General features: G+C 43.2%; 1 protein-coding gene across 1 annotated transcript in view; it reads left to right on the top strand.

Moving 5' to 3' along the window:
* The first annotated feature begins 2,661 nt into the window (after positions 1–2,661).
* The window catches only part of LOC117282713, a 35,745-nt gene continuing 11,765 nt past the window's right edge, over positions 2,662–26,641 (top strand). The window contains exon 1 of the mRNA XM_033753450.1: positions 2,662–3,269. Coding sequence (XP_033609341.1) covers positions 3,185–3,269 — 85 coding nt within the window. The 5' untranslated portion in view covers positions 2,662–3,184. The remainder of the gene's footprint in view (positions 3,270–26,641) is intronic.

Below are 26,641 nucleotides of genomic sequence, written 5' to 3'. Positions count from 1 at the left end.
AAAAAAAATTAAACGTGTATGTGTTGAGCATGTGCCCATCAGTTCTGTCTTCAGTTTCAGTTTGCAAAGTATGGGATCAAATAGGATTAAGTCAGCATATTAGACATATGAAATGGTATTCTATCTTAGCCGTTCAGAGTTTCAGACAAACCCTGGCCTAAAAAATAGTTGCCAAGCCATTTTTCTAGCTTTTAGTTTGATCAGTTTTAACTTTTATATATAGGCATACCTCGGAGGTATTGCAGGTTTGGTTCCAGAGCACTGCAATAAAGTGAATATCGCAGTAAAGTGAGTCACAAATTTTTTGGTTTTCCAGTTCATATAAAAGTTGTGTTTACACTATAGTGTAGTCAATTAAGTGTACAATAGCATTATGTTTAAAAAGAAATACCTTAATTGAAGCCAGGATAGCATAGTTGGTATAGCGACTGGCTGTTGGTTGGACTGAGGGGTCAAGAATTTTTTGTTCTCCATGTTGTCCAGACCAGCTCTGGGGTCCACCCAACCTCCTATCTATTGGGTACCAAAAGCTTTCCCTGAAAGTAAAGCGGCCGGAGCGTGAAGCTGTCTACTCACCTCCAGCTAGTGCCGAGGACAAGAAAGTGTGGATCTATACATCCACTCCCCCATACACCTTCATGGCATAGTGCGTAATTAGTTAAGCACAGGGGCAACTTTGCCTTTTACATACCTTAATTAAAAATACTACTCATCATCTTCAGTGAGTCGTTATCTTTTTGCTGATCGTTATCTTGCCTGAATATTGATGGCTGCTGACTGATCAGGTTGGTAGTTGCTGAAGGTTGGGGTGGCTGGAAATTTCTTAAAATAAGACAACAGAGAAGTTTGCTGAATTGACTGACTCTTCCTTTCACAAAAGATTTCTCTACAGAATGTGATGCTGTTTGATGGCATTTTACCCACAATATAACGTCTTTCAGAATTAGAGCCAGTCATCTCAAACACTGCCACTGCTTTATCAACTGAGTTTATGTAATGTTCTACATCCATTATTGTCATTCAACAGTGTTCACAGCGTCATCACTAGGAGTAGATTCCATCTCAAGAAACCGCTCTCTTTGCTCATCGATAAGAAGGAACTCCTTATCCACTAAAGTTTTATCATGAGATTGCAGCAATTCAGTCACATCTTCAGGCTTCACTTCTAGTTCTAGTCCTGTTGCTGTTTCCACCACATCTGCAGTTACTTCCTCCACTGAAGTCTTGAACCCCTCACAGTCATTTTTGGGGGTTGGAATCAACTTCTTCCAAACTCCTGTTAATGTTGATATTTTGACCCCCTCCCATGAATCATGAATGTTCTTAATGGCATCAAGAATGGTGAATACTTTCCAGAAAGTAGTCAATTTGCTTTTCCCACATCCATCAGAGGAAACATTATGTATGGCAGCTGTAACCTTATGAAATGTATTTCTTAAATAATAAGACTTGAACGTCGAAATTACCACAGACCTTCAATTGGTAAAAAAAAAAGCAATATCTGCGAAGCACAATAAAACAGGGTGTGCCTGTACAGGCCTGCTTTTTTTGAGTCTTTGTACAGATATTTATTATTGATCAAGTAATCCATTTGGTATGTCTTTTAGCTCTCGGTACATAAAAATGTGGGTCTTAGTGTATTAAATTATGTCTAAATTATGTTCTCTTGTATCAGTCAGTAGTGTAGAACAGATCGCCAAGTCCATGCACGAATGATGTATTCTGAAATCTTTTGGGTTTCAGATATAAATTGTTCAAAATATTTTTATTTTGCATAAGTAGAGGATGCAGTTCTTGAACAGCTTGTGTCTGGTATTTTCAGTTATGTCAGGATGCAATGTTCATGCACCCCTTGTTCTTTCTTCTTCCATGTTGCCCACGTTGAAACTATGGAGAACAGAACATTTCTAGTTTGGTTTCATACTTTAAAATATTTTTGGCATTGTTCGTCCTTTCCGCCAGACAGCTGATCACCGTGTTGTCTGTTAGGGTGGGTTTATATTGAATTCCCCCATTTGTTTGGATTTTTGCCCATCTGCAAGTTAGACATTGCATGTGGCCATTTGGTTTCCCATCTTATTTTACTGTAATACTTGTTATTGGGACCTTCTGTTATTTTGTATGTGTACTTTTGAAGTGAAGTAATTGTGTTATAGACTTTTTCCACCTGTGGTTTAGTTGTGCTGCATTATACAGGGTGTACATAAAATCCGGGAACACTTTAAATTATTTATTGCACAAGAACTACAAATTATACAGACATATAAATGTCATTTTGAAGAGAAACTGTGAAAGTTTGTATGTTCCGCCAATGCGCGTAATTCCGTCATTTGCCGATAGTCAGCGTTAGTTGCAAACATGGCGACTTCGGGTGGTGAGGGGGCCTTCTGTGTGTTAGGATTCGACAAAAACAAATGTGCTACCCATGTGCAACGAAACTTTAGGACCAAGTATGGTAAGAGCCCAGGCCGCGCCATAGCTCAAGCGGTTAGTCGCTGGCTTCCCACCGTGGCGGCCCGGGTTCGATCCCGGGTCCGGTCAAGTGGGATTTGTGGTGGACAAAGTGACGCTGGGGCAGGTTTTCTCCGAGTATTTCGGTTTCCCCTGCCAATCTTCACTCCACCAGTTGCTCCACAATCACCCTCACCTATCATCTGGGGCTGGTACAATAGGCCAGAAGTGGCCGCAGTACAAGGGACTTAGTCCCACCCCACTAGCAATAAGAAATGGTAAGAACCCACCAACCAGGAAGACAGTTTACCACTTGCACAAGAAATTCGTGGCTACAGGTTGCTTGTGCCCAAAAAAGAAGAGTGGACGTCCCGGTGTGAGTGAAGATGTGGAGCATGTAAGAGAGACATTCACGAGGAGTTCGAAGAAATCAGTGCATCGAATTCAATCAGATTCTGATACGTTCGTCTTCTAGCAGTATGGGGTTCCACCCCATTTTCATGATGAAGTTCGTGAATACATGAACACGGAGCTGCCCCAGCGATGGCTCGGACGTGCTGCAGAAGGGGACATGTTTCGTGAAATGGCCTCCACGATCGCCACATATCACTCCGTGTGATTTTTTTTTCTATGGTGATACATTAAAGATCTGGTGTATGTACTGCCTTTTCCACGTGATGTAGCAGAGCTCAAGGAGAGAATCCAGGAAGCGACTGCCACAGCCGACGAAGCCATGTTGGGAAGGGTATGGCAAGAATTCGATTACCGTTTGGACGTCTGCCGAGTCACTCATGGTTCCCACATTGAAAGTTTATCAGGTAAAAACAAACTTTCAGAGTTTTCAAAATGACACGTATATGATGTCTGTATAATTTGCAGTTCTTGTGCAACAAATAATTTAAAGTGTTCACGGACTTTATGTGCACCCTGTACTGGTAACCAGTCTTTACGTTCTGTGCCTGAAACAAGAGGGAAGCAGTGTAGCACAATACTGAATCTCTACTTAATTGATTTTTTCTATAACCATTTGGGGCTTCAAGTGTAAATTGTTCAGAATATTTTTGTACTGTATTAAAATGCTGAGAATTTCTTGAGTGGCTGAGCGACTGTGGGCTTCTCAATAAGGACTTCACTCTGTTGAGTTCTTTTGGAATCTACGTATTTATGCAGTTCTGGATTTGTGTTGTCTTCTGGAGCATTGCCAGTTTTTGTTTGTTTCTAAAACATGTTCATTCAAGCATTTACTGTGTCATCATCATCATCATCATCTGATTTATGCTTCTTAAAAATGTTCCTTTCCATAAAAACTAAAGCTATCCCTGGACATAATTAATTAAGCACAATTCCATGATGATGTATGGGGAGTGGGGTTATAGCTCCACCATTGTCAACCTCAGCACTGAATAGAGGTGAATGGTCAGCTTCATACCCTGGCCACTTTGCGCAAGTGACACAGCGCCCGGTAACCAATATAGTATATGTGGCTGTGTGGGCCCTGGACCTGGTGTGTACTTTATGCAGAAGAGCAAAATTTCTTGTCCCCGCTGGGAATTGGGAGTTCTTCCTTTCCACAGCTTTTACTGTTCCATAGAAATCTGTTGTCATTTATTCTGCTTATGTTCCAACATGATCTTTATCTTATTATCTTCTCTCGTATTTATTGTTGCTGTTTTTTATAGTTTATATTATTATCTTGTTAGAACTGAGTTATGTTTTGTAAACCATCTTTACGTGAGCAGTTGACTTATGAACCTCAGAATTTGTTCGAAACATGTCTATATTGTGACGCGTTACCTTACGTCCATCACCGCGACAACCGCTACAAACGGAACGGACACTTCCACGGCAACGAATACGTGGAAACTGTGGAGTTCCCGCAGCGACAAATCGTAGCAACGAATTGTCGTTGAGTAGCAACGGATGAGACGAAACGCGTTACCGGTGTAATCTATAAAGAGCGTTCCCATAACAACGGACTGTCTGAAGAGCGGTAATGGAACCTTGAGGAATGGTATCCAGTATCCGGTCCGCTTGGACTTGGACGTACAGAGCATTGGGATATTAGAGTATTGAGTATTGAGAACGAGACAATCTTGGGATAGCCGCCGCCAGAGACAGCTGAGATCCAACCATGGCCAAGGATAATTGAGACGTCGCATTAGAGTACTGGGCCAGAAGTCAAGTGATACTGCAAGCGATAATACTTGTAAGGAGTGTAAGCGTGCGAGTGTCCAATAAAGATTCGCTAAATCCGAGACCCACGTGAAGTTATTTGTCGCGTGACATACCCAACACGTGATAATATTATCAGTTACAAAAAAGGTAGAATTGTCCCTCTACATAATTAATTAAGCACTACCTCATAAGGACGTGGGGGAGTGGAGGTATAGCTCCATCATTCTTGACCTCGGCCCTAGATGGAGGGGAGTGGTCAGCTTTACGCCCCAGTTGCTTTACCCCTGGGGAGACAGCCCCTGATACCAACTGGATAGGAGGCTGTGGGAGGCCACGAGGTGGTCTGGATGCTGTAGATTAGAGAGAAATCTCTTGCACCTTCCAAGAATCAAACTGTGGCCATCCAGCCCATAGCCCATTGATATACTGACTGAGCTATCCTGGCTCCGTATGTGTTATTGTAATATGTACTTGCTCAGTGGTGAGAGAGAGAGAGAGTATATGGAATTCGCGTTGTGGGCTTCTATTTCCCTGAAGATGCCACTTTCAGTTTTATTTAGGAAGATGGTTTCCACAAGATGCCCTTCTTTCACTCATAATTAGGTCCTAATACATTTTATCATTGCTTCTGAATGTTATCTTGTTTGTGCTTATGAAATTTTATGATCGAATGGGTTGACATAGCAGCAACGCTCCTTATTCACATTCAGGGGGACCTCAGACAAGACGTCATCTTTCCTCAGTCCTCATTCCCTCTGGGAAATGCCAGGATAGTACTTCAGTTAGTTCATGCTGCCTCCTTTCTAATCCTTTCAATTCATCAGTAATCTGTAATCTGTTGTATAGCTACTGACAATGCTGTAAAATAACCCACAAAAAAAAGTTTATGAGAGTTGCGGCTTCATGTCGTTGAGTGCGTCCCTCTTCACTACAATGTGTTGCCTTCTTAAGCTCAGAATGGAGCCAGTGGCCTGCAGATAGGCTGTGAGGAGAAACTGTTAATAGAAGCCCATGTTAAATAGGAAGTTGTGGACAGCCCAGAGTGGTAGTTATCCATGACGGAGATTGGGGTACAGTTATCCATCTTTCACTATCAAACATGATAACGTCACATAGGATTCTTTGGCATGTCCTGAGTAACACTGAAAATACATGTAAATCTAGTAAATTTCTTTTTAATTCGCTTAGTGGAAGGTGGAGTCAAACTGGATCCACTCGACACGGCGGCCACTAATTGGCCTATTGTAGCCTTCCCTGGGTAATTATGATGATGGAGAATTTGGTGGAATGAAGATTGGCAGGGGAAACCGAAGTACTCGGAGAAAACCCGCCCCAGCGCCACTTTGTCCACCACAAATCCCACTTGACCAGACCCCGGGATGGAACCCGGGCCGCCGCGGTGGGAAGCCAGCGACTAACCGCTTGAGCTGTGGCGCGGCCAAATCTAGTAAAACTTCTAGATCTACAGAGGAGCAGGGATAGCTCAGTAGGTATAGTGACTAGGTGACGGACTAGGGCAAGGTATTTTTTCTTCACAGTGTCCAGATGAGTACTGTGGTCCTACCCAGTGGGTACCATTCCTTTCCTCCAAGGGCAAAGCAGCTGGGATCTGAAGCTGACAACATGATTCCTTATAGTGTCCAGATTAAGTATGCATGGAGCTATACTATATGAGAAAAATAATTTATTTCCCGACATATCCTCCACCCACACTGGTACACTTGCCCCATTGCTTTACCAGTGCGTCGAAACCCGCAGCACAGAAGTCTTTTGACTGTTTTCTCAGCCATTTGCGAACTTCCGTTTCACCATAGTCATCGGCGAAAGGTTTTCCGCGTTTCTCGACCCACTTGTGAACCGCTTTACGCGACAAACACTTCCCACCGTAAACAGAAAACATTTATTTATGAAAACCCTTTGCATTGAGTCCTTTTGTCCACAAAAAACACAACAGAACACTGCTCTTCGATAGCACACCATCAAGCACGGTCGCCATTTTGAGTACTGAACAGTGTGCGTCGTGCCTTCTGCCGATGGGCAGTGGTGGTTCAAACCTGTAGAAGCAAAATTTTCGTTACTAATATCGCTACTTTTTATATATTAGAGGTGTAACGAGGAGCCGCAATAGTTCAGCCGGTATAGCGACTAGCTACGGGCTGGACAGCTGAGGGGTCACAGTTCGAGCCCCTGTAGGAGCAAGATTTCTCTCTTCTCCACAGCATCCACACCAGTTCTGGGACCCACCCAGTCTCATGTCCCATGGGTACCCGGGTTTCTTCCTCCAGGGTAAAACTGCGGAGGCGTAAATCTGACCACTCAGCTCCAATTAGTACCGAGGTCAAGAATACGTGGATCTATCCATCCACTCCCCCATACGTCTTCATGGCGTAGTGCTTAATTAGTTAAGCTCAAGGACAACTTTTGCTTTAAGATGTGTAACGGGTTAAGATGTGTTTTATAAATAATTCCAGTTTAAACATTGCGCCTATGGGAAAAAGCAATTCTCATTACGACATTTTGCTACACGAAGTCTCTCCAGCGTGGATTGCCAGTCCATGACCTTACAATCGCCTCAGCAACATGTCCCTCATGACGAAGTGAGTGAGTCTGTACTCTGAAACAGTATGCGTCACCCAATCTTAAGAAAAATTCTGGCCTCACCAATTATTAGAAGCCCCTTGTTTTTTTGTGTCTGAGTGTGTTGGCTTCCATGTTAACTGAGACGGAACTACAGGGAGATCGAGAAGTCGCTCACATCACACTAAGCAATTATATTTTGCTGGTTTAATGCACAAACTACAGGACATAGAGCACTTATTATTAATGTTTATAACCTAACATCTTAGAAGTGCAAAATCAAATCATGTCTTTACAACATATGCTCGAAATGGCTTCCCTGTTCAGCAATGCATGTACGAGCTATTTTTACCATGTTTGAGGCCACTTTGTGGAGCACGTGTAAACTGATGCTGTTAATCGCCGTCGTAACGTTCCTCTTGAGGTCGTCCAGTGTATTCGGATTGTTTTTATAGACAATTCCTTTGAGGTACCCCCAAAAGAAAAAATCTGCGGGTGACAAACCGGGCGAACGCGGGGGCCAAAATCCTTTCGAAATGAGACGGTCACCAAAAAAATCGCGCAAGAACTGCATGGTTTCATTAGATGTGTGACATGTGGCACCGTGTTGCTGCAACCAACACTCACGTTCATCAGCTTCAAGAAGCGCAATAAAAGTGTGCAATGATGTCTTGGTACACTGGACTGTTCACTGTTGTTTCGAAGAAAACTGGGCCCACTATTCGACGACGTTATACAGCACACCACACTCCAATTTTCTGATAGTGCAAGGGCGTTTCGTGTAACATGTGGATTTTCAGATGACCAAATCCTATTGTTTTGACCGTTCACGTAGCCACAAAGGTGAAACCACAAAGGCCGCGCCATAGCTTAAGCGGTTAGTTGCTGGCTTCCCACCGCGGCGGCCCGGGTTCGATCCCGGGTCTGGTCAAGTGAGATTTGTGGTGGACAAAGTGGCGCTGGGGCAGGTTTTCTCCGAGTATTTCGGTTTCCCTTGCCAATCTTCATTCCACCAGTTGCTCCCCAATCACCCTCACCTATCATCTGGGACTAGTAAAATAGGCCAGAAGTGGCCGCAGTACAAGGGACTTAAGTCCCACCCCACTAGCAATAAAAAAAAGTGAACCCACGCTTCGTCAGTGAAGAAAGCCCGATCAAACTCTTCAATTCCATGGTTGCCAACAAATGTCCGAAACCATCTACAGTACACTAAGCGTTTTTCTTTATTTTCTTTATTTTTCTCTCGACAAACTTAATTTTCGCTACAACGAGTATCTCAAGTTCGTAGGTTCGGAGACCTTTACATGTAAAGGGCATAGAAGTTTCGTTTTCGATTTACGAATTGTGTGTCACATTACGAACAGTTTTAATGGAACGAAATATGTTCGCAAATAGAAGGGCAGGTGTATCTGGTAAGGAAATTACTATACCAGAATATGATACGTGTATCTCAATATTTCTTGTAGGTTAAGTTTTCCATAACTACGGTAGAAATGCTGTGTAGACTTGCGCTTGCTTATTCCTGTTCATGTCCTGATGATTTAGATGGAACTTCAGGTCTATACCAACAGCCCGGTCTTAATGAAAGCAAAATTATTGATTCATATATTTACATTTATACTTGTGCCTGTTCAATTCACATTTTACATACGTAATTTCATTTTACATTTACTAATTTGTTTAAATTAATCGCATCCACACATCTGTTCGTTTTGTCCTCAGGATGCATGAAGGTTCTTAAGACATGTTGTAAGGTAAAAAGGTAAGGTTGTCCCTTTGCTTAATTAGTTCAGCACTATGCTTATTTTGGAGTACTCTGTTGCTACTGGTAGAAGATGCAAATGTTTTCACGGGACAACGTGATACGTAAGGTGTCGCGTATGTGGACGTGGAGAATACGTATATCTGTTATTTAAAGGCGGAAACTGGAGTTCCGCATTGACTGAAATATACGAGGTTCTTGTGTCCACTCATTTCGTGTCATTAATCAATTATAAAACAGTTTTAATTTGGCCGAGATGGGATATTATAATAAAACTGTTATATGAATTCTTTGAAGGTTAAGGTCAGCAGAATCTCGTTGGGTGCGAGATCAAATGGTCGATTAAAGTTAACAGAGGAGAACTGTCGTCAGTCATTCAAAGCAATTGTCGAATACATAGAAGTATAGAACGCGTGAACCAAATGAACGTATAGATGTCAGGTAACGATTCGGGCCACAACTTGTATTTACGTAATGAACAGACAATAATTTAGAATGGCAAACAAGCAAATAAGTGTTCACCAAGTAAAGTTGCGCTTCAGGCAGCTACAATTAGAGCAGTCTCCCTGTTCCGGATTTACTGCCAATTCAGCTAGGCATTATGATTGGATCAATTGTTGCGTCGGTGAGCTGAGCAACCACAACGCAGCAAAGAAAAGGGAGGACTTCGTAAGACATTACTCTGAGAGAAATATCTATTGTTGCCTAAACTAACATTCCATCACGCATTCTTCTCACCAAACGTTGGTACCACACATACCCGACACATCGTAGAAGGACGGAACTTGGAGCTGCCTCCCAACTAAAATAGTTGTGTTACAATACTGTATCAACTACTTAGAACATATAGATAAGAAGAGAGCGCCAACATTCGGAATTCAAATCTGATAATTTTCCGATTTATTTATATATATTTTTGTTTGTTTGTTTGTTTGGAGCATTGGCTAGACTGATAGTTTCATCACGCCGAGAAGCATTTCATGAAATGTGTTCTACTGTCCACAAGGGTCGTGAAGATTTCTCCAACAGCCGTCCAAAAATGGTGCTATAATACAGCCGAAATTATAAAAGTAAATTTACATAAAAAGTACCTCACATATACTACGAGTCACACTGGACGTAAATATTTAAATTTTTCATAATACAGAGATCGTGTTTAAATACGTACCAGCTCGTACAGTCTTGTATTTCGAAAACGGTTCAAATATTCCACAGAAGCTTGAACTTATATCAGTCATTTGTGCTTGTGTCGATGTTGATTAAAATCATCTGAGAAATCTTGTTGGCCTTCCCGTTACTAATCTATTTCATGTCTTATCTTTGCTTTTGAATCTGTTGCTCAAGAAAAATGGCTTATACACATATGTACTTTATACAGTTACGTAACAAGCGGTTGTGGTTTTATGTCGTCCTATTAATGTGGGTTTTAAGACAACTTGTTTGAATGATAAAGGATATTGAGGGAGCTGCGGTTACTCTCAGAGTGCTAAGAACACAATTAAGAGAAAATTCAGGAACATTTCACGGAATATATCGGTGTCTAAATTTACAATATTTTATTTAATAAACAGTAAAAAATAATGTTACCATAGTTATTACATAAAAATGATTTAAGTGTAATATTTTATGTTTGATCAATGATAAATAAATACTGGATGAAATGAATACCATAGTGAGTAATTATTCTAATATCACAGAATTATATCAAACATGTCATCCTTGACGACTGTTAAGTATTAAATATCGATTACTACATCATAAATAATTTACAATAGAAGTAATTACAGCTTCATAATTGGGGCATTGGTTTCTTTTTTTCTTCAGTTTCCGTGACCTTCTTAATATTAAGAGCTTTAAATATTGTGTTGTGTTACGGGATTCGTTGTGAAGAACTAGTCAATTCTAATATGGAACTAAAGCTCCATCACACAGAAATTACACGCACGCACACACACATACTTCCGCGCATACTCCACAATTACTTCCCTGTAGCCCACTTTGCGCAGGAGATTTGACACAAAGGAAGCCTCTTGCAGTCGACAGCTGCCAAAAGGGTCAAAAGTTTATTTCTTTTATTTTTTTCTAAATGGAGATCAAATGTCCATAAGCCGGAACCACGAAGATAAATCGTTTCTAAGAAGTAAATACATGTTTTTGACTTGGCAACAAGTGCCAGAGTGTAAAATGATTAACATAAAGAAATGAACCTTGAATATCATTATCTCAATCACAAGTAACATAAAATATGCAGTAGGCTTCCTTCTGTTCATAAGTCGTCATTTAACTTATATAATAGATACAATGTCTCATCTTAACCTCAAACAAAAACATTTCTGAGTTTAAACATTATTTAAAGTTTAACTTAACACACGCATTTGGCCTCTGGAAATTGTTAAGAAAGTATATGTAGTTCTACACAACAAAACAGAAACATTCATTGCAGACTGTTACGGGCCAGAGTGAGAACGAAGTTCAGAAGCTATTATCAGTAAACTACTTAAAAATTAAGCTTTGGTTTGTAATACTTCCATTATACGAGACAGGCTGCAGTGGAGTTGGCGCAGTAATGTTCCGCGGAGCACGCGCTGTGTCGCAAGATTTTGTCACTACAGTAGGGTTCTTTGAGCAATGACAGTTTCAGTTGGCCACATAATTGTTAAATAAAGTTTTAACATCGAAAAGAAACACTTTCAGACCCAACGATTTAAATATATGACCACAACAATATCACAGTCTTGGCATCCCGCACAATACACAACGCTTCCACGTCTTTGCTGTTAAATGCAGGTACCTCAGATCTCCCACAGAGGTCAATGGCGTCGTTCTTTCACTTGATTTGATTAGTAATAGGTTGACAGGAACAGCTGACGTGATCCGTGGCGATGACAGACATGTAGCTTTCATGCCCCCTGCCCACTTGATTCCTTACGCTGAAGACAAGTTCCACTGCTGCAGTCTCGTTTGCCGCGCACGAATGCTCTGGATTTGGACAGAATCCAGTAGCACAGTCGCACCTCCGCAGCACCGTCGCTTGAGGATAGTAAGACATTTCAGGTCTAACGGTTACACCTAGATCTTTTAGGCGGACCAGCCTCAGCTGTGGTTCTCTGCATGCGAAAGAATAAACTCGGTTCACGTGCCTTTCTACCAGTTTCTTCTTACTGTGTCCCGACAACGGACGTGCCTCGCACCATGAACAGCTCAGCACCGCTGCGACTAGCGCTGCGAGATATAGCACGCTGTAATCAACCTTTGCCATGATTGGATGACGCTTGTTTTCCTCCGCTCTTGCTGTTGAATGAACACTGTTCTGCATATCAGGATTTGCAGACTTTTATAATCGTATTTGACGTCACAGTTTCGAGTTAGTTTCTCCCCTACTTCTCCAGTCATTTCATTCCTGTTCTTCCAGCAAACTACCGCCCACTCGATTTCACACCGCTGAGGAGTGAATCAGCTGCCACTGGCTCCTGGCCATCGCCGTCTAAGCGTCATCTTCCGCTGCCATCTGCCGGGTCCACACCCCAAGACACGATTCGTTTGAAATATTGTCGCATAACTTTGTTTCGCTAAACGAACTTCGCCGTTTCAAGGGGCATAAGCGTATAGTGTGACGGTTTATTAAAGAGCCATACTTAAGTGTTAATTTCTTCTCCAATTCAAGGATTACGTCGATGGCATGTTGCAGATTCTATGAATTCCACTGATTGCTAATTTTCGAAATATTATTGTATGAATCGGTTAAGTAGACTCACTGTCCTTTGTCCCTTCATGTGCTCACAAACAATGAAGCCTTTATCGAAATATAACAAATTATTTAAACATGAAACATGTTCGCCGTCACGTTAAAAGGCAGAAAGCTGTCCCTGCGCTTAATTAATCAAGCACTACGCCTTGAAGACGTATGGGGGAGTGAATGTATAGATGCATATAAATGCATAGTAGATCGAGTGGAGATACCCCGTGTGGAGGCGGGGTCGAATACCTCCACCGTGACCCTGCGAGTCGTAGAAGGCGACGAAAAGAGAAGTCTCAAATCTGAGACAGTAGAATATGGTCGCGAGTCCCAAAGGGACTCGAACCCTAGAAAGACTGCGCTGGCAAGAGCCAGCAGCATATACAAAAGACAGACCCGTCCTCTCGTCAGAGAGGGCGCCCCACAGAAACAAGACTGTAACTGTAAAACGGTAATAATATGGGGCTCGACACCAAGACTTATTGACTGACTGACCGTCAGTCGCAATGTGACTTTGACTTTGGTTTTTCTGAGTGCCCCGTGTGGAGGCAGGGTCGAACACCTCCACCATAGCCCCGCGAGTCGTAGGAGGCGACGAACAAGGACATTTCGAATCCTAGACAGTAAAACATGGTGACGAGTTCCGCGGGACTCGGACGCGAGAATGACTGTCCTGGCGAGGGCCAGCAACAATTTTAAACGACAGATGCGCCCTCTCGTGAGAGAAATCGCCCCACATCAACAAACCCGTAACTGTCTGACAGTAGTAAAAATCTGGTCGTAAGCCCCAGATGGGTTCTTTATTCCAGAGAGTGGCCGACTGACCGTCAGTCGTAACATAAGACTCAGACTCAGTTCTTCTCAGAACTTCTAGTTTATTATGTCGCTTGTCTCTATGTACGTAACTTCGGTTGAGTGAATGTGCGTCCTTCATCAGAATGAACGATCAAACGGATTTTATTCGCTTGAGGCTCTATGCTACAAACCGGAAGATCGCGGGTTCGATTCCCTATGTCACTAGATTTTTCAACTGACCTAATCCTTCCAGCCGCACTAGGTCCTAGGTTCGACTCAGCCTCTAACAGAAATGAGTACGAGGAATCTTTCTGAGGAATAAAGGGCTGCCTGAGCGGATGCTGACAACCTCACCGCCATCTGTGAGCCGACTGTCTAGAAAATGTGGGAGTCTCGACGTCTCGTAATCCTATGGGCCTCCACGGCCTGTTAGATGGATAGCTTTAACCTATTTTTGTTTGGATTTGTGACTTCATCCGTCATAAATCGGCGAACCTGAACATTCCAGCTCTTAAAATGGGCCCTCAGCGTTTGGTTCACAATGCTATAGAATCGCATTTGTCTAATAGGCCACATCGCTCTGTGAATCATGCATCACGCTGGTTAAGTAACGAGCTTGGCTTGGAGTGGAAGGAGTAACGAGGAATCCTTCACGAGCACGGTTTCCTGCTGTTGCTTCCCGGTTTAAAAACGCCCCCGGGGAGAACAGTGTGTAGGCGGAGAGCTTGAGTATTAGCAGCGTCTCTCTGCAACATCTCTGAAACCACGTCTTGCCTTAGGAAATGGATATTGTTATGTTGAATGTGGTTTTCATACTCGACAGGTAAGGGATGAGCCACAATAGAGCAGTCGGTATAGCGACTGGCTTGTTCTAGTCCCGATAGGGACAAGATTTTTGTCCCATTCACGTCGTCTTGACCGGTTCTGGGGCCCACCCATCCTCCTATCCAGTAGGTGCCTGGCGCTCCTTTCCGAGGGGGTAAAGCGAGCGGGGGGTGAACCGGATCACTCACCTCAAACTAGTGCCGAGACCAAGAATACGTGGATTTATACATCCGCTCCCGCATGCGTCTTCATGGCGTAGTGCTTAATTACTTAATCACAGAGACAACTTTACCTTTTACCTTACAGGTAATTTTTTTTTTAATTCGCTTAGTGGGGGGTGGAGTCCAACTGGGTCCATTCGGCACGGCGGCCACTGATCGGCCTATTGTATCCTGCCCCGGGTGTTTATGATGATGGAGAATTTGGTGGAATGAAGATTGGCAAGGGAAACCGAAGTACTCCAGCGCCACTTTCTCCACCACAAGTCCCACTTGACCAAACCCGGGATCGAACCCGGGCCGCCGCGGTGGGAAGCCAGCAACTAACCGCTTGAGCTATGGCGCAGCCTTTGCCTTACAGGTAAGGGATCTCCTCATTAAGTTCCATCGCCCATTTTTCTCTTTATATTTTAACGTTTTTAAAACTTTAAATTTTCGAAACATTTTTATATACATTTATATTTTTGTATATTTATGTTTTCTAAGGGATACATTGGCCCTGTCATTGACAACGAGGCAAACGCTTCGTAACTCCGCCAATTTTTAGCACATTTCATTATTCTGAAAAAAAAATGAAAGTAGACATATGATCACCACGATGTCTGTGTATCCTCCCTCATCAACTTTCGAATGCCTGAACCAATTTTAATGAAACTTGGCATATATGTCATGACACCTTGGTACATATCAACGGAGTACTCCATAAATCCCTGTCATCAGTCTGTATGTCTGTATGTATATCTCTCTTATCGTTACTAGGCAATGGTTCTGTACCCTTCTTCTTGTTGCTAGGTAACGGGTCGGTAGACATTTTCCCGCGGCAGCGAATACAAGCAACAATAGAAGAATTGTCGGACGCGTCATTTTCTATGACGTCGTGTCTGTGGGTCTGTCTGTATATCCCCCCCATCGTTGCTCGGTTACCACTCGCTAAAGACGTTTCCGCGCCAACTTAGAATTGTTGGACGCGTCATTTTCTGTGTGGTCTGCGTCATATCCAAGGAAAATAGGCTACTAGTTCAATCCAGAACTTCCTGTTTAACTCATCGCCATAAATTTCTGCATGAAACTGGCATATGAAGACTGTTGAGTGGCATAACAAGGATTTAATACGTAAAACATTTACATTACAACATGTTATCATCTCATTTATGGAACTAGCTTTACGATAACTTATGTACACCATTATGATATAATGCCGAGCTAAATTTTATTGATTTATTTATTGTGCAGATACCGCTGAAGATGAAAATTGAATCTGAAAATACGTAGGTACAGCCTGGAATAATGAATTAAGCACTGTGCTTGTAAGACCTATTGGGGGAGTGGAAGTATAGCCACACCAATCTTGACCTTGGCATTAGATGCCCAGCTTCACCCTCTTGTCGCTTTATCCGGGGACAAGGGCCCCCGGTATTCATTGGATCGGAGGCTGGGTGGACCCCGGAGCTGGTGTGGATATATCTTGTGTTGTAATTTACCTTCTGTTAACTTTTTAAATATACTATGGAGTACAACGATGCACTATACAAAAAATGCTTTCTATTGAACTTAGGAATTCCATGTGGACAAGAATGACTAATTTCCTTTTAAAGCGCTCCACGAGGCAGGAAAACATTAATTTATTTGGCTACATTCACTCTAAAATCAATTATAAGGTATTTTTACCTATCCCTGGTCCATATCCTGAGCCATAATAATCCAGTCCACACCACCCCATCGTGTCTCTCTAAGATCCAGTTTAATATTATCGTCTCACCTACGTTTAGGTCTTCCTAGTGGTCTCTTTCCTTATGGTTTTCCTACCGAAATCCTATAAGTATTTCTCTTCGCTTCCATACGTGCTACATGCCCTGCCAATCTCGTCATCTTTGACAGGATCATTCTAATCATACTTGGTGAAATGTACAAGTTACGAAGCTCCTCATTATGCAGTCTTCTCCAACTTTTCCAATCACTTCATCTCTCTTTGATTCAAATATCCCTCTGTTCTCAAACACCCTCAGCCGGTGTTCCTCCCTTAATGTCTGAGAACCAAACAGAACCATGGGCAAAATATAAATTTGTATATTTTAGTTTTTACGTTTTTAGACAGCAGACGAGAAGACAATATGTTCTGAACTGAATGGTAGCAAGCATTACCCGAATTCGGTCTCCTCATAATTTCGTCCTGAATCAAATTTTGATTTGTTACTGTCGTGTTAACTTAGTTTCTGCACTGTAGTGTATATTATGCAACTTTCTCAGTTCGCGAGATTAATAATCGGGGTTCCCGTGAGTACTTGTACTGTGGTGCTGCCGATTGCAATGGTTGAGAGGCCTTCTGATGACCGGTGGCTCCCCTCACTAGAGGTTGCGCGCGATTGCGTGGACTTGCGTAGCTTCAGCATTCGAACCCTTGCTACTAACCGAACGTGTGCCTGAAATCGCTCGGTTGCTGCGCCGGAAGAGTCGGCTTGTAGGCATTCGGACAAAGCATGATCGACGAAGTAACAGCCTATGTACATTACAGTTTAAACTAACAGACTGCAATGGCTGCACCATAGCTCAAGCGGTTAGTCGCTGGCTTCCCACCGCGGCGGCCCTGGTTCGATCCCGGGTCTGGTCAAGAGGGATTTGTGGTGGACATAGTGGCGCTGGGGCAGGTTTTCTCCGAGTACTTCTGTTTCGCCTGCCAATCTTCATTCCACCAATTGCTCCACAATCACCCTCGCCTATCATCTGGGGCTGCTACAATAGGCCAGAAGTGGCCGCAGTACAAGGGACTTAGTCTCACTGCACTAGCAATAAGAAAAAACAGCTTGCAAGGAAGGTACTGCCATCAGAGTAATGTAAGGGACATGCAGATCAAGTTTCCATTAATTTCATAACCAGAAAAATAACGCTCACGCACAAAAATTACGTAAAAGAAGCGTTTTTTTTTTTGGCTTACTGAGCTAATACTGAAAACTATAATACGACATTTATCAAGTGACACCAGGCATTAATGATAAGAATTTTATGTCCTGCTGGTGTATACTCATATTTGAGAACATCACATGATGAGGAACTTCATAACTTGCACTGTTCGCTAAATATAATTATAATGATCAAGACAAAGAGCATGAAATGGGCAGGGCATGTAGCGAACATAGGGGAGAAGAGGAATGCATACAGGGTTTTCGAGGGAAAGCCAGAAGGCTTAGACATAGGCGTCAGGATATTATTAAAATTGATCTCAGTGAGCTAACTTGAATATGTATGGACTGGATTGATCTAGCTCAGGATAGGGACCAATGGAGGGTACCTGTGAAGACGGTAATGAACCTTCGGGTTCCATAAAATGCTGGAAAATTCTTGAGTAGCTGAGCGACTGGTGGCTTCTCAAGAAAGGCTCAGCTCAATGGAATTAGTTAAAACTTTACCCTCCCTCAAAATTACGTCTACCAGAAAGATGAGCGGGCACTGCCAGGGAACCTTCAAAGCCAAAAAAAAAAAAAAAAAAAATACATTTCTGCCCCCCTCCCCTCAATCTAATGTCACTACCCCTCTCACTTTCTTTTCTCTCTGGATCTTCGACTAACAGCCTACAGGACTAACCCTATTTCCTCTATATTTGTCTCTGTTTATGTTATTTCTCATTCAACTCTCGTCTGGTGACGTTTTACAGACGAACTACGTAATGAAGTGACGGGTCACAACTGACAAAATTGTTCAGTGGATACGAAACATTTTTATCAGTAAGTAGAAGAGACAGAGTATGAAAACACGAGCATAAGTATCTATCGGCGGATTGCTGTGCGTGGCATGAAGCTGACCAGTCACCTCCATCTAGTGCCGAGGTCAAGAATATGTGTGTAACCGTTGCCTAGCAGCGTAAAGGGGCGGAACAGAGAACAGTATGATCTCATAATCCTTTATTTCTTTAAAATAAGGAACAAAAACAAAAAACAACCTCTGTGGCGTGTAGTCAGTAAGAGAACTATACCGACAGAGCGACCGCCGCTTGTTGGCGAAGTTAGTGCCAACTTTAGTGGATAGAGGGTGTCACGTGGTCAGCGCAACGGATCCCCACGGCCGTTAATCTCGATTTTCTAGACCGGAGCCGCTATTTCCTTGAAATAGCTCCTGAGTTATCCTCACGAGGCTGAGTGGACCCCGTTCCAGATCCACTACTTCACAGAAGATCTGGTAGCGCCGGAAATCGAATCCGAGACCCCTGGATGTGTAGCCAGAAACTCTGACCACTAGACCACAGAGGCGGTCTTAAAATAAGGGAAGTAGGGAACAAAAAATCAAGCACCAAGTAGAAACGTTGGTAAACATCCATCAGACTGTGTGAGATTACTCTTCAGAATCACCACATCAATGCCGTTTATTCTTAAATTTGATCGTTTTGGTGTGAATGTGCTCTGACTCTATTTCTGCTTCCTTTGGCTAATGTGAATAGTAAATATTACTTTCTCGTACCTGCATATAACTCGATCCATCTCCCTGTTTAAGAAGACCTTAGGCCTCAAACTTTATAATCGATTTATATTTACACAGACACGATGGGCCATTTTACGAAATATTCCACATTTAGACGTACGTTTCGCAAATTGTGCAGCACTGATTTCACCCCCCCCCCCCACTNGCTCAATTACCTTTCGGCCTACAAGGTAATCTTGTATCGGTTTGCTGCAGTTGCCGCCTACAGAGGCACGCAGCGTTATGCAACAAGGAAAGCAGAGAATATTATTTGTTGCTTCTGCATTAAGATCTAGGGAGATCTGCATACATTGGCTTCACCATCATTCTGCACGCGTCACCTGAAGTTGAAGCGGTCTACACCGAAACACAGATGGCGCCACAAACTGTGTTTAAGGTCCTTTGCTATTAAGAGTTGCTCCAATTCCTTATTTTCTTCAATTTTAAAAATGTCCTCCACCCCAAATCAAGGAGAGCGGCAGCTGCCGTGATTGGTTCCCCTATCGGCGTCCATGTTTCCGTGCTGCATAATATCCTTAACAAACTTACGCCATGTCGCCCTTACTACTTTTAACAATATGACGCATTGCCGAGGTCTAAGAATAACTCTGAGCTCCAGAAACAAGCTGTCCCTGTGCTTAATTAGTAAAGCACTACTATGCCATGAAGACATATGGGCGAGTGGAGGTATAGCTCCATCATTTTTGTCCTCGGCACTAGATGGAGGTGAGTGGTCAGCTTCATTCCCAGCCGCTTTACTTCCGAGGAAAGAGCCCCCGGTACCCACTGGATAGGTGGCCGGGTGGGCCCCAAAACCGGTCTGGACGAAACGTAGAAGAGAGAATTCATGTCCCTGCTGGGACTCGATCTCTGACCCCTCGGTCGTCCAGCCCGTAGCCAGTCGCTATACTGATTGCGCTATCCCGGACGCCTTCATGACGTAGTGCTTAATTAGTTAAGCACAGGGACAATTTTACCTTTTTTTATCTTTTTACCCGTTGGATAGGAGGCTGCGTCGGCCTCTGGACTCTGTGGAATAGACAAAAATATTGACGCCAACAAATGCAGCGGTTTGCGCAACTGTTGAAGGTAGCTGCATTCCTGACCGCCAGCGGTGCTTCAATCACCTGCGTACAGGAAATGAAAATCACTATAATTTAGAAGTTAAATTGGGAACGGTGATTATTCAATGACGTCAAAATTTCGTACAAGTATAAACAGCTCTTTTCCTGGGAATACCCTCATTTGAGACGAAACAGCAGGCGAGGTGAATGACGTCGAATATGTGACCAGTTTTTCTATGACGTCACAACAGACTGACCTCAATATAATTGGCAGTCTCACGTGCTCTCTCACTCATCTGAAGAATGACCCCCCCCAACCTTTCTATTTTCTTTCTCTTTTTCTTTCCATGCAGACCACCCATCCGCCCGGCACATCCAGCTTTCCTGCTTCCTTCTGCTGTCATTCCTTCATTGTTTTTCATTCTCTCCATCTTCTTTTCTTTCTCTTACTTCAATTAATCGTCCTTTTTATTAGCCTGCTTTCTCCATTTTGAAGCAAGAAGTTCTGGGAAGAACTAACCGCCTGCTTTCCTTTGACACGACAAGGACCACACTGAGGACGACTCATCCAGCAGTTCTTCTATCGTTGCACGATGAACTCAGGTGATATGATATATATATATATATGCCACGTTTCACGAAGACTTATTCATACATGCAAGAGTTGATATGGCGGGGATAGACAGACAGCATGGTGATCCCATAAACCTATTTACATTTTAAAGTAAGAAAAGTAGGCTAAAAATAAAAGTAAACTTATGAAATGGCCGCGCGCCATAGCTCAAGCGGTTAGTCGCTCGCTTCCCACCGCGGCGGCCCGGGTTCGATCCCGGGGTTTTGTCAAGTGGGATTTGTGGTGGACAAAGTGGCGCTGGGGCAGGTTTTCTCCGAGTACTTCGGCTTCCCCTGCCAATCTTCATTCCACAAATTTCTCCACAATCACTCTCACCTATCATCTGGAGCTGGTACAATAGGCCAGAAGTGGCCGCAGTACAAGGGACTTAGTCCCACCCCACTAGCAATAAAACTAATGAAATCACCTAGCTGTCTGTGTGTCTGTATGTGTATCCCCCCTTGTCGGCCAACGGCTGACGGTTGCTAGGCAATGGTTCGTTCAAAACAAGGAAGGTAGGCTTATGATATCACCTTGCTGTCCGTCTGTACGTGTATCCCCCTATCGTTGCTAGGCGACAGTTTGCAAACCCCTTCCCAGTGGAACGAATACACACGTAACATTAGGACTCCTGGAAGCGTCGCTTTCTATGCGGTCCGTGTCCTATCGAAGGAACGTAGGCGGTTATTTGTTTCTTTCTTTTTCCTTGTTATAAGGGAAATAGTAACAAAAGACTTGACAAGTTGTCCTTATGCTTAATTAATTAAGCACCATGCCAGGAGACGTATGAGGAGTGGAGGTATAGCTCCACATTTCGTGAATTCGTCATTATATGGAAGTGAGTGGTCAGCTTCATACACTCTCCGCTTTACCCCCGGTACCCACTGGACAAGAGGCTGGGTGGGCCCCATAGCCGGTCCAGCTCGTAGCCCGTCGCTATGCCGACTGAGCTATCCCTGCTCGCTAACTAAATAAACTTTACGGGTTGCGTCCTGTTTTGTGTACAGTTTCTTATGGCCGTTAACACAACAATAAAGCGGAATGTCTTAAGGTGAAGGAAAAAACAAGGGTTGATGTGTCTTTTTTTTTCCCCCCTTGGCACTACAGCCCCAGTGGGCCTAGGACTACCTCCATGAACTTCTCCGTTCACTTCGGTTTGATGTGTGTCTTACTTATTTAAAATAAGCATGGATTTGTTGCTACATGTTTCGACCTATGATTTAGGTCATCATCAGGCATTTTCTATGATATATAACACAAGTTATTAGAGTTAGCTGTCCCAATATGGATCAATATTGTGCAACTGGTGTTTGTTGTTGCAGGAAAATCTACAATAATCTATAATAAACAACTGCAGAATAAGAAAATGAAGGAACTAAACCAAACCCTAATATGCATTAAAGAAGGAAACACTCGAAACAAGAAGACAATAATGATAATAATAATAATAATAATAATAATAATAATAATAATAATAATAATAATACGTTGCGTTGTAAAATTTCACGAAACAAATCCACCACATTCGATGTCATTCTGCGTCAGTCTGTGCTATGTTACGTCACCGTGGGGACCACATGCGCGTGCGCCCAGGAATGCTGGCTCGCAAGCTGGCTCACAATTCTGGAAATACTGGACAGAGACAGACTGGTTTCGGTAAGAAAATAAATCACTCGGAAAGATTTTTGTTAGATTCCCAAGCTAACCTCCTTGAAAATAATGTTACAAGAATTACATTTACATTAATGAGATTACACTCCATCACAGAAGACAAAAGCGGCTCTAAGATATCCCACTCAACAACATTTGCGCTGTTGCGACTCGCATAACTCATTGCCATCGGATTAAATACCACTAATTAAGTACTATCCGCCCTGTTTTTGTACGTGAACTTATGAAAAACTGGGGGCTTACAAAAATGTCAAAGTTGCCCTTGTGCTTACTTAAGCACCACGCCATGAAGACGAATGAGAGAGTGGAGCTATAGCTCCACTGTTCTTAACCTCGGTACCAGATAACTAATGATCAGCTTCACTCCCCGGCCGCTTTACCACCGGTACCGATTATATAGGAGGCTCGGTAGGTCCCAGAACCAGTATGGATGCTATGGAGAAGAGAAAAATCTCTTGGCCCTGCCGGGAATCGAGCTCCGTCCGTCGAGACCCATCACTTACCGACTGGGCTATCCCGGCTACATAACTGACTCATTTCAAAACTTCGCTAAATCCGAGACCCACGTGAAGTTATTTGTAGCGTGACATACCCAACACGTTACAATACGTATAACACGAACTACCTCCACAACAGATCCCTTACAAAAAGTCCGGCAGACGTCCTGTTCACCCCGTAGTTCCCCTGGACACTCTGTTAGGATATAAGATGTTTAACATTTATATAATCGACCTACCCTATTGTGACATGAGGCCCCAAATCCGGAATAGCGAAGTCAGAATAGACGTTCATTGCTAGCAAATGACCCGGTAAACACATTTCCGCGGCAACCAGTTCGCAAGCAACAATTGGGTAACATCCGTTCCTATGCAGCGGCATTGTAACCTCGTCTTCCCAACAATAGAAAGGATGTTTTCTGCGTTGTCCGTGCAAAGTGTTTATAAAGAAGAGTTCAGTTGAGAAGAATTGACACCCGTGTGGGGGCGTGGTCGAATACCTCCACCGTGGCCCTACGAGTCGTAGGAGGCGACGAAAAGGAAAGTCTCGAATCTGAGACAGTAAAATATGGTCGCGAGTTCCAAGGGACTCGGACCCGAGAAAGACTGCCCTGACAATTTCCAGCAGCATGTACAGAAGACAGACCCGTCCTCTCGTCAGAGAGGGCGGCCCAGAAGAACAAGACCGTAACTATCAAACAGTACTAAATATCTGGTCGTGAGCCCCAGGAGGGTGCTCGACACCAAGACTTACTGACTGACTGGCCGTCAGTCGCAATGTGACTTTGACTTTGAGAAGAGTTGAGTCGAGTTTCGAGACGCCATCCTGCCAGGATACGAGCTTGGGAGCAGAGGAATTGAATTGATTTGAGTCTTCGGAATTGGCAATTGCAGAGTAATAACTAGAAAGGAATTAGGCTGTGAAAAGAAGACTTCATGTGTGATTTGAAGTGACAGTGAGACTGTTGTAAATCCGTTGCCAGGATACGACTAGTGAAGACTGAGAACCCTAGTGCGTGTGTAACATTGAACAGTAATGTGTGTAGATCAGCGATAGCGCTGTAATTACCTGTAGTCTCAAATTGTGAATGCACAAGGTATTAAATAATCCAGTCAAGAAACCCGTCTTACAAGGTACGAGCAAACCAAATGTCTACACGTGACCATATACAGAGAATGACAACAGTGCGGCAGTTTCAATATATGCCGATGATACGAGCGTCACAGTCCATCTTCAGGACTTCTGGGATATTACGCAGTGTAATCCGTTGAAAATCTGCTTTAATGATGGTTTCTTCGACCCTGAGGACGGAGGTGACATATTACTCCCAAACGTCGGTTGACTTTTAACGGACTATACGACGTGATATCCCAGACAATCGAAATTTTCATAACCACCGGTGTGAGAACCTCAAATCCTACATGGAACGGTGCTTGCAACTTGTTTTTTTTTCTGGTTCGCTTAGGATATTATCGACCCTGATATAGGCACTGTTTTTCTCCGAAACGTCGGTGACTACACTGCGTCACATCCCTGAGCATTGATTGTTTTCTCAATCTGAGGCACATGCGCAGTTCAGGAAAGCACATTTCTTTGACTACACAGCGGTGTCTCGCGTGAGTAACAAATTTCCTCGTTGTATACACGTAAGTAGCCGGTCACGGTAGCCGAGCGGTCTAAGGCATGCACTGTCTTCGCTCGCTCGGAAGCCGGGATCGTGGGTTCGAATCCCACTCAGGGTATGGATGTTTGTGTGCGTTTTTCTGTGTTTGTCTACAGGTAGAGGCCTTGCGACGATCTGGTCACTCGCCCAAGGAGTCCTACCGAGTGTGTAAGATCTAGTAAACCGAAGTGAAACGGAGAGTTTCATGGAGGTAGGCCTAGGCCCAAATTTGGGCAGTAGCGCCACAGAAAAAAATACACGTAAGTACGCCAGGAACAAATGACAGTTACTTCACGCAGTTGCAATACTGCGGGGAGAGCAGAGAGGAAGGTGTGTACACTCCTCTAAAGATAGAAGTTTGCGAATATTTTCCTTCATAAACCTCTCGGAGTTACTTGGCAAAGTTATGACAGTGGGGATATGTACGAGGGAGATAAAAGATAAAAACATGCGATATTCGGAGCTGAGGAAAAGTTCTCGACATTTCCTCCATCAACATTTATACACTTGTCCTGTCGCTTTTAAACTCGCTACATATAAGTCTGTAACTGTTGTCTCAGCCACTTCCTCGCCTCCGTTTAACTTCTTCGTCATCGCCAAAACGTTTCTCGAACCAGCTGTGAAACGCTTTACGCCACAAACACGTCCCACCGTGAACAGGAAACATTTATTTATGAAAACCCTTTGCAATTAGTCCTTTTGCCCACAAAAAAAAACGCACAACAACACTGCTCTTCGATAGCAGACCCTTAAGCACGGTCGCCATTTTGACTACTGAAACCAGCATCTGGACATGCGCATGCGCGTCTACTACGTAGACTGTCATGAAACTGGACAGTTTTGCTACCTAGTGATACATATATATAACATATTACGTCCGTTACAGCCACTTTACTTCCATTTGTGACCTATTTACTGACTTTTCCTTGTACGTATTCAATTTTGTCAGAAAGAAATTTTTCATAATTTTCTCTTCTCAAAAATTGGGGTCGCCTTATTTTCTGGCTTATGCTGTTAATGGTGATATTCAGAAACATAAACAAGCAACAGAGGAACTGATTTCTCCAGATCAGAATGAGTCATGGTTCGATACATGTCTTGACAGGTTTTCAATTCAAAACGAAATTGTCGGCGTTGCTTATACACAGGCGAGTCCTGTGAAAAACTCACTGTGTTGCCGTCACTTGTGAATCACGTCTAGCCATGCGTATGATTACTAATACGCGCTCGTCTTCTTTTATTTTGTCTGGGAATCACAGAAAAGCAACAGGACTAACTTCCTCAAGCACATTCCAGTTTTACACCTTTATCTCTAGGACGAATATAATCGTAGGACGTGTAAGGCTGCCTGCGTGGGTAGGTACGCATTCTGTCGCACCTTCTGAACGAGGTTCCGTCTGCATTTGGAACTCTGTCCTCTCGCTAATTACTATGACCTTGCAGCAGCCACTGAATGGGGGAATCCTACTGCGTTCTAGCATCAGCTGTGTCGTTATTGCGTGCCGTTTTTTATAATGCCTTTTCGGGACATTAAAATAATGTAGCATGCAGGCCCGTTGCAGAGTAATGACTGTAAACAACGACCGTTGCTGGGTAATGACCGTAAACAGCAAGAGGAATGGTGTTCTCTACGCGGTCCGAGCGGTAGCCACGTGATGCAACAGTAGAAGAACTGTTACAAAAAATAGCTTAAATCTCGTGACTCAAAATGGCCACTGGAGTTCATAGGTGGAAGCTACTAAAGATAGGGAATGATATGCTGTACTGAGTCTGGACTGACAGAGGCTTCTATATATTTTGTATACGTTCATGTATCATGTAAAATGTAAATATACGATGGGGTGCCCAAAAGAAACCGAACTAATTTTTTTGTGGGCGAAGCTTTTGTAGTACCGCGTTTTGCCGCTATGAGCGCATAGAGCTAACATTCCTGAGTCGATAAGCCGACTACCGTTGCTTCAGAAGGTAAAGACTAGTTTTGGCAGAGTTTATAGTGACAACTTTTGTGTGATCGTCGTTTTTGCAATGGCTGATTTTCGTGAACAGCGTGCGGCGGTGAAATTCTGCTTTTTGCTCGGGAAAAGTGGAACAGAAACTCTTGAAATGTTAAAAACGGCGTACAAGGACGATGCTATGGGGAAAAC

Source organism: Cryptotermes secundus, unplaced genomic scaffold, assembly GCF_002891405.2.
Source record: "Cryptotermes secundus unplaced genomic scaffold, Csec_1.0 scaffold2244, whole genome shotgun sequence".
Lineage (NCBI taxonomy): Eukaryota > Metazoa > Arthropoda > Insecta > Blattodea > Kalotermitidae > Cryptotermes > Cryptotermes secundus.
This window is presented reverse-complemented; position numbering and strand designations above follow the sequence as displayed.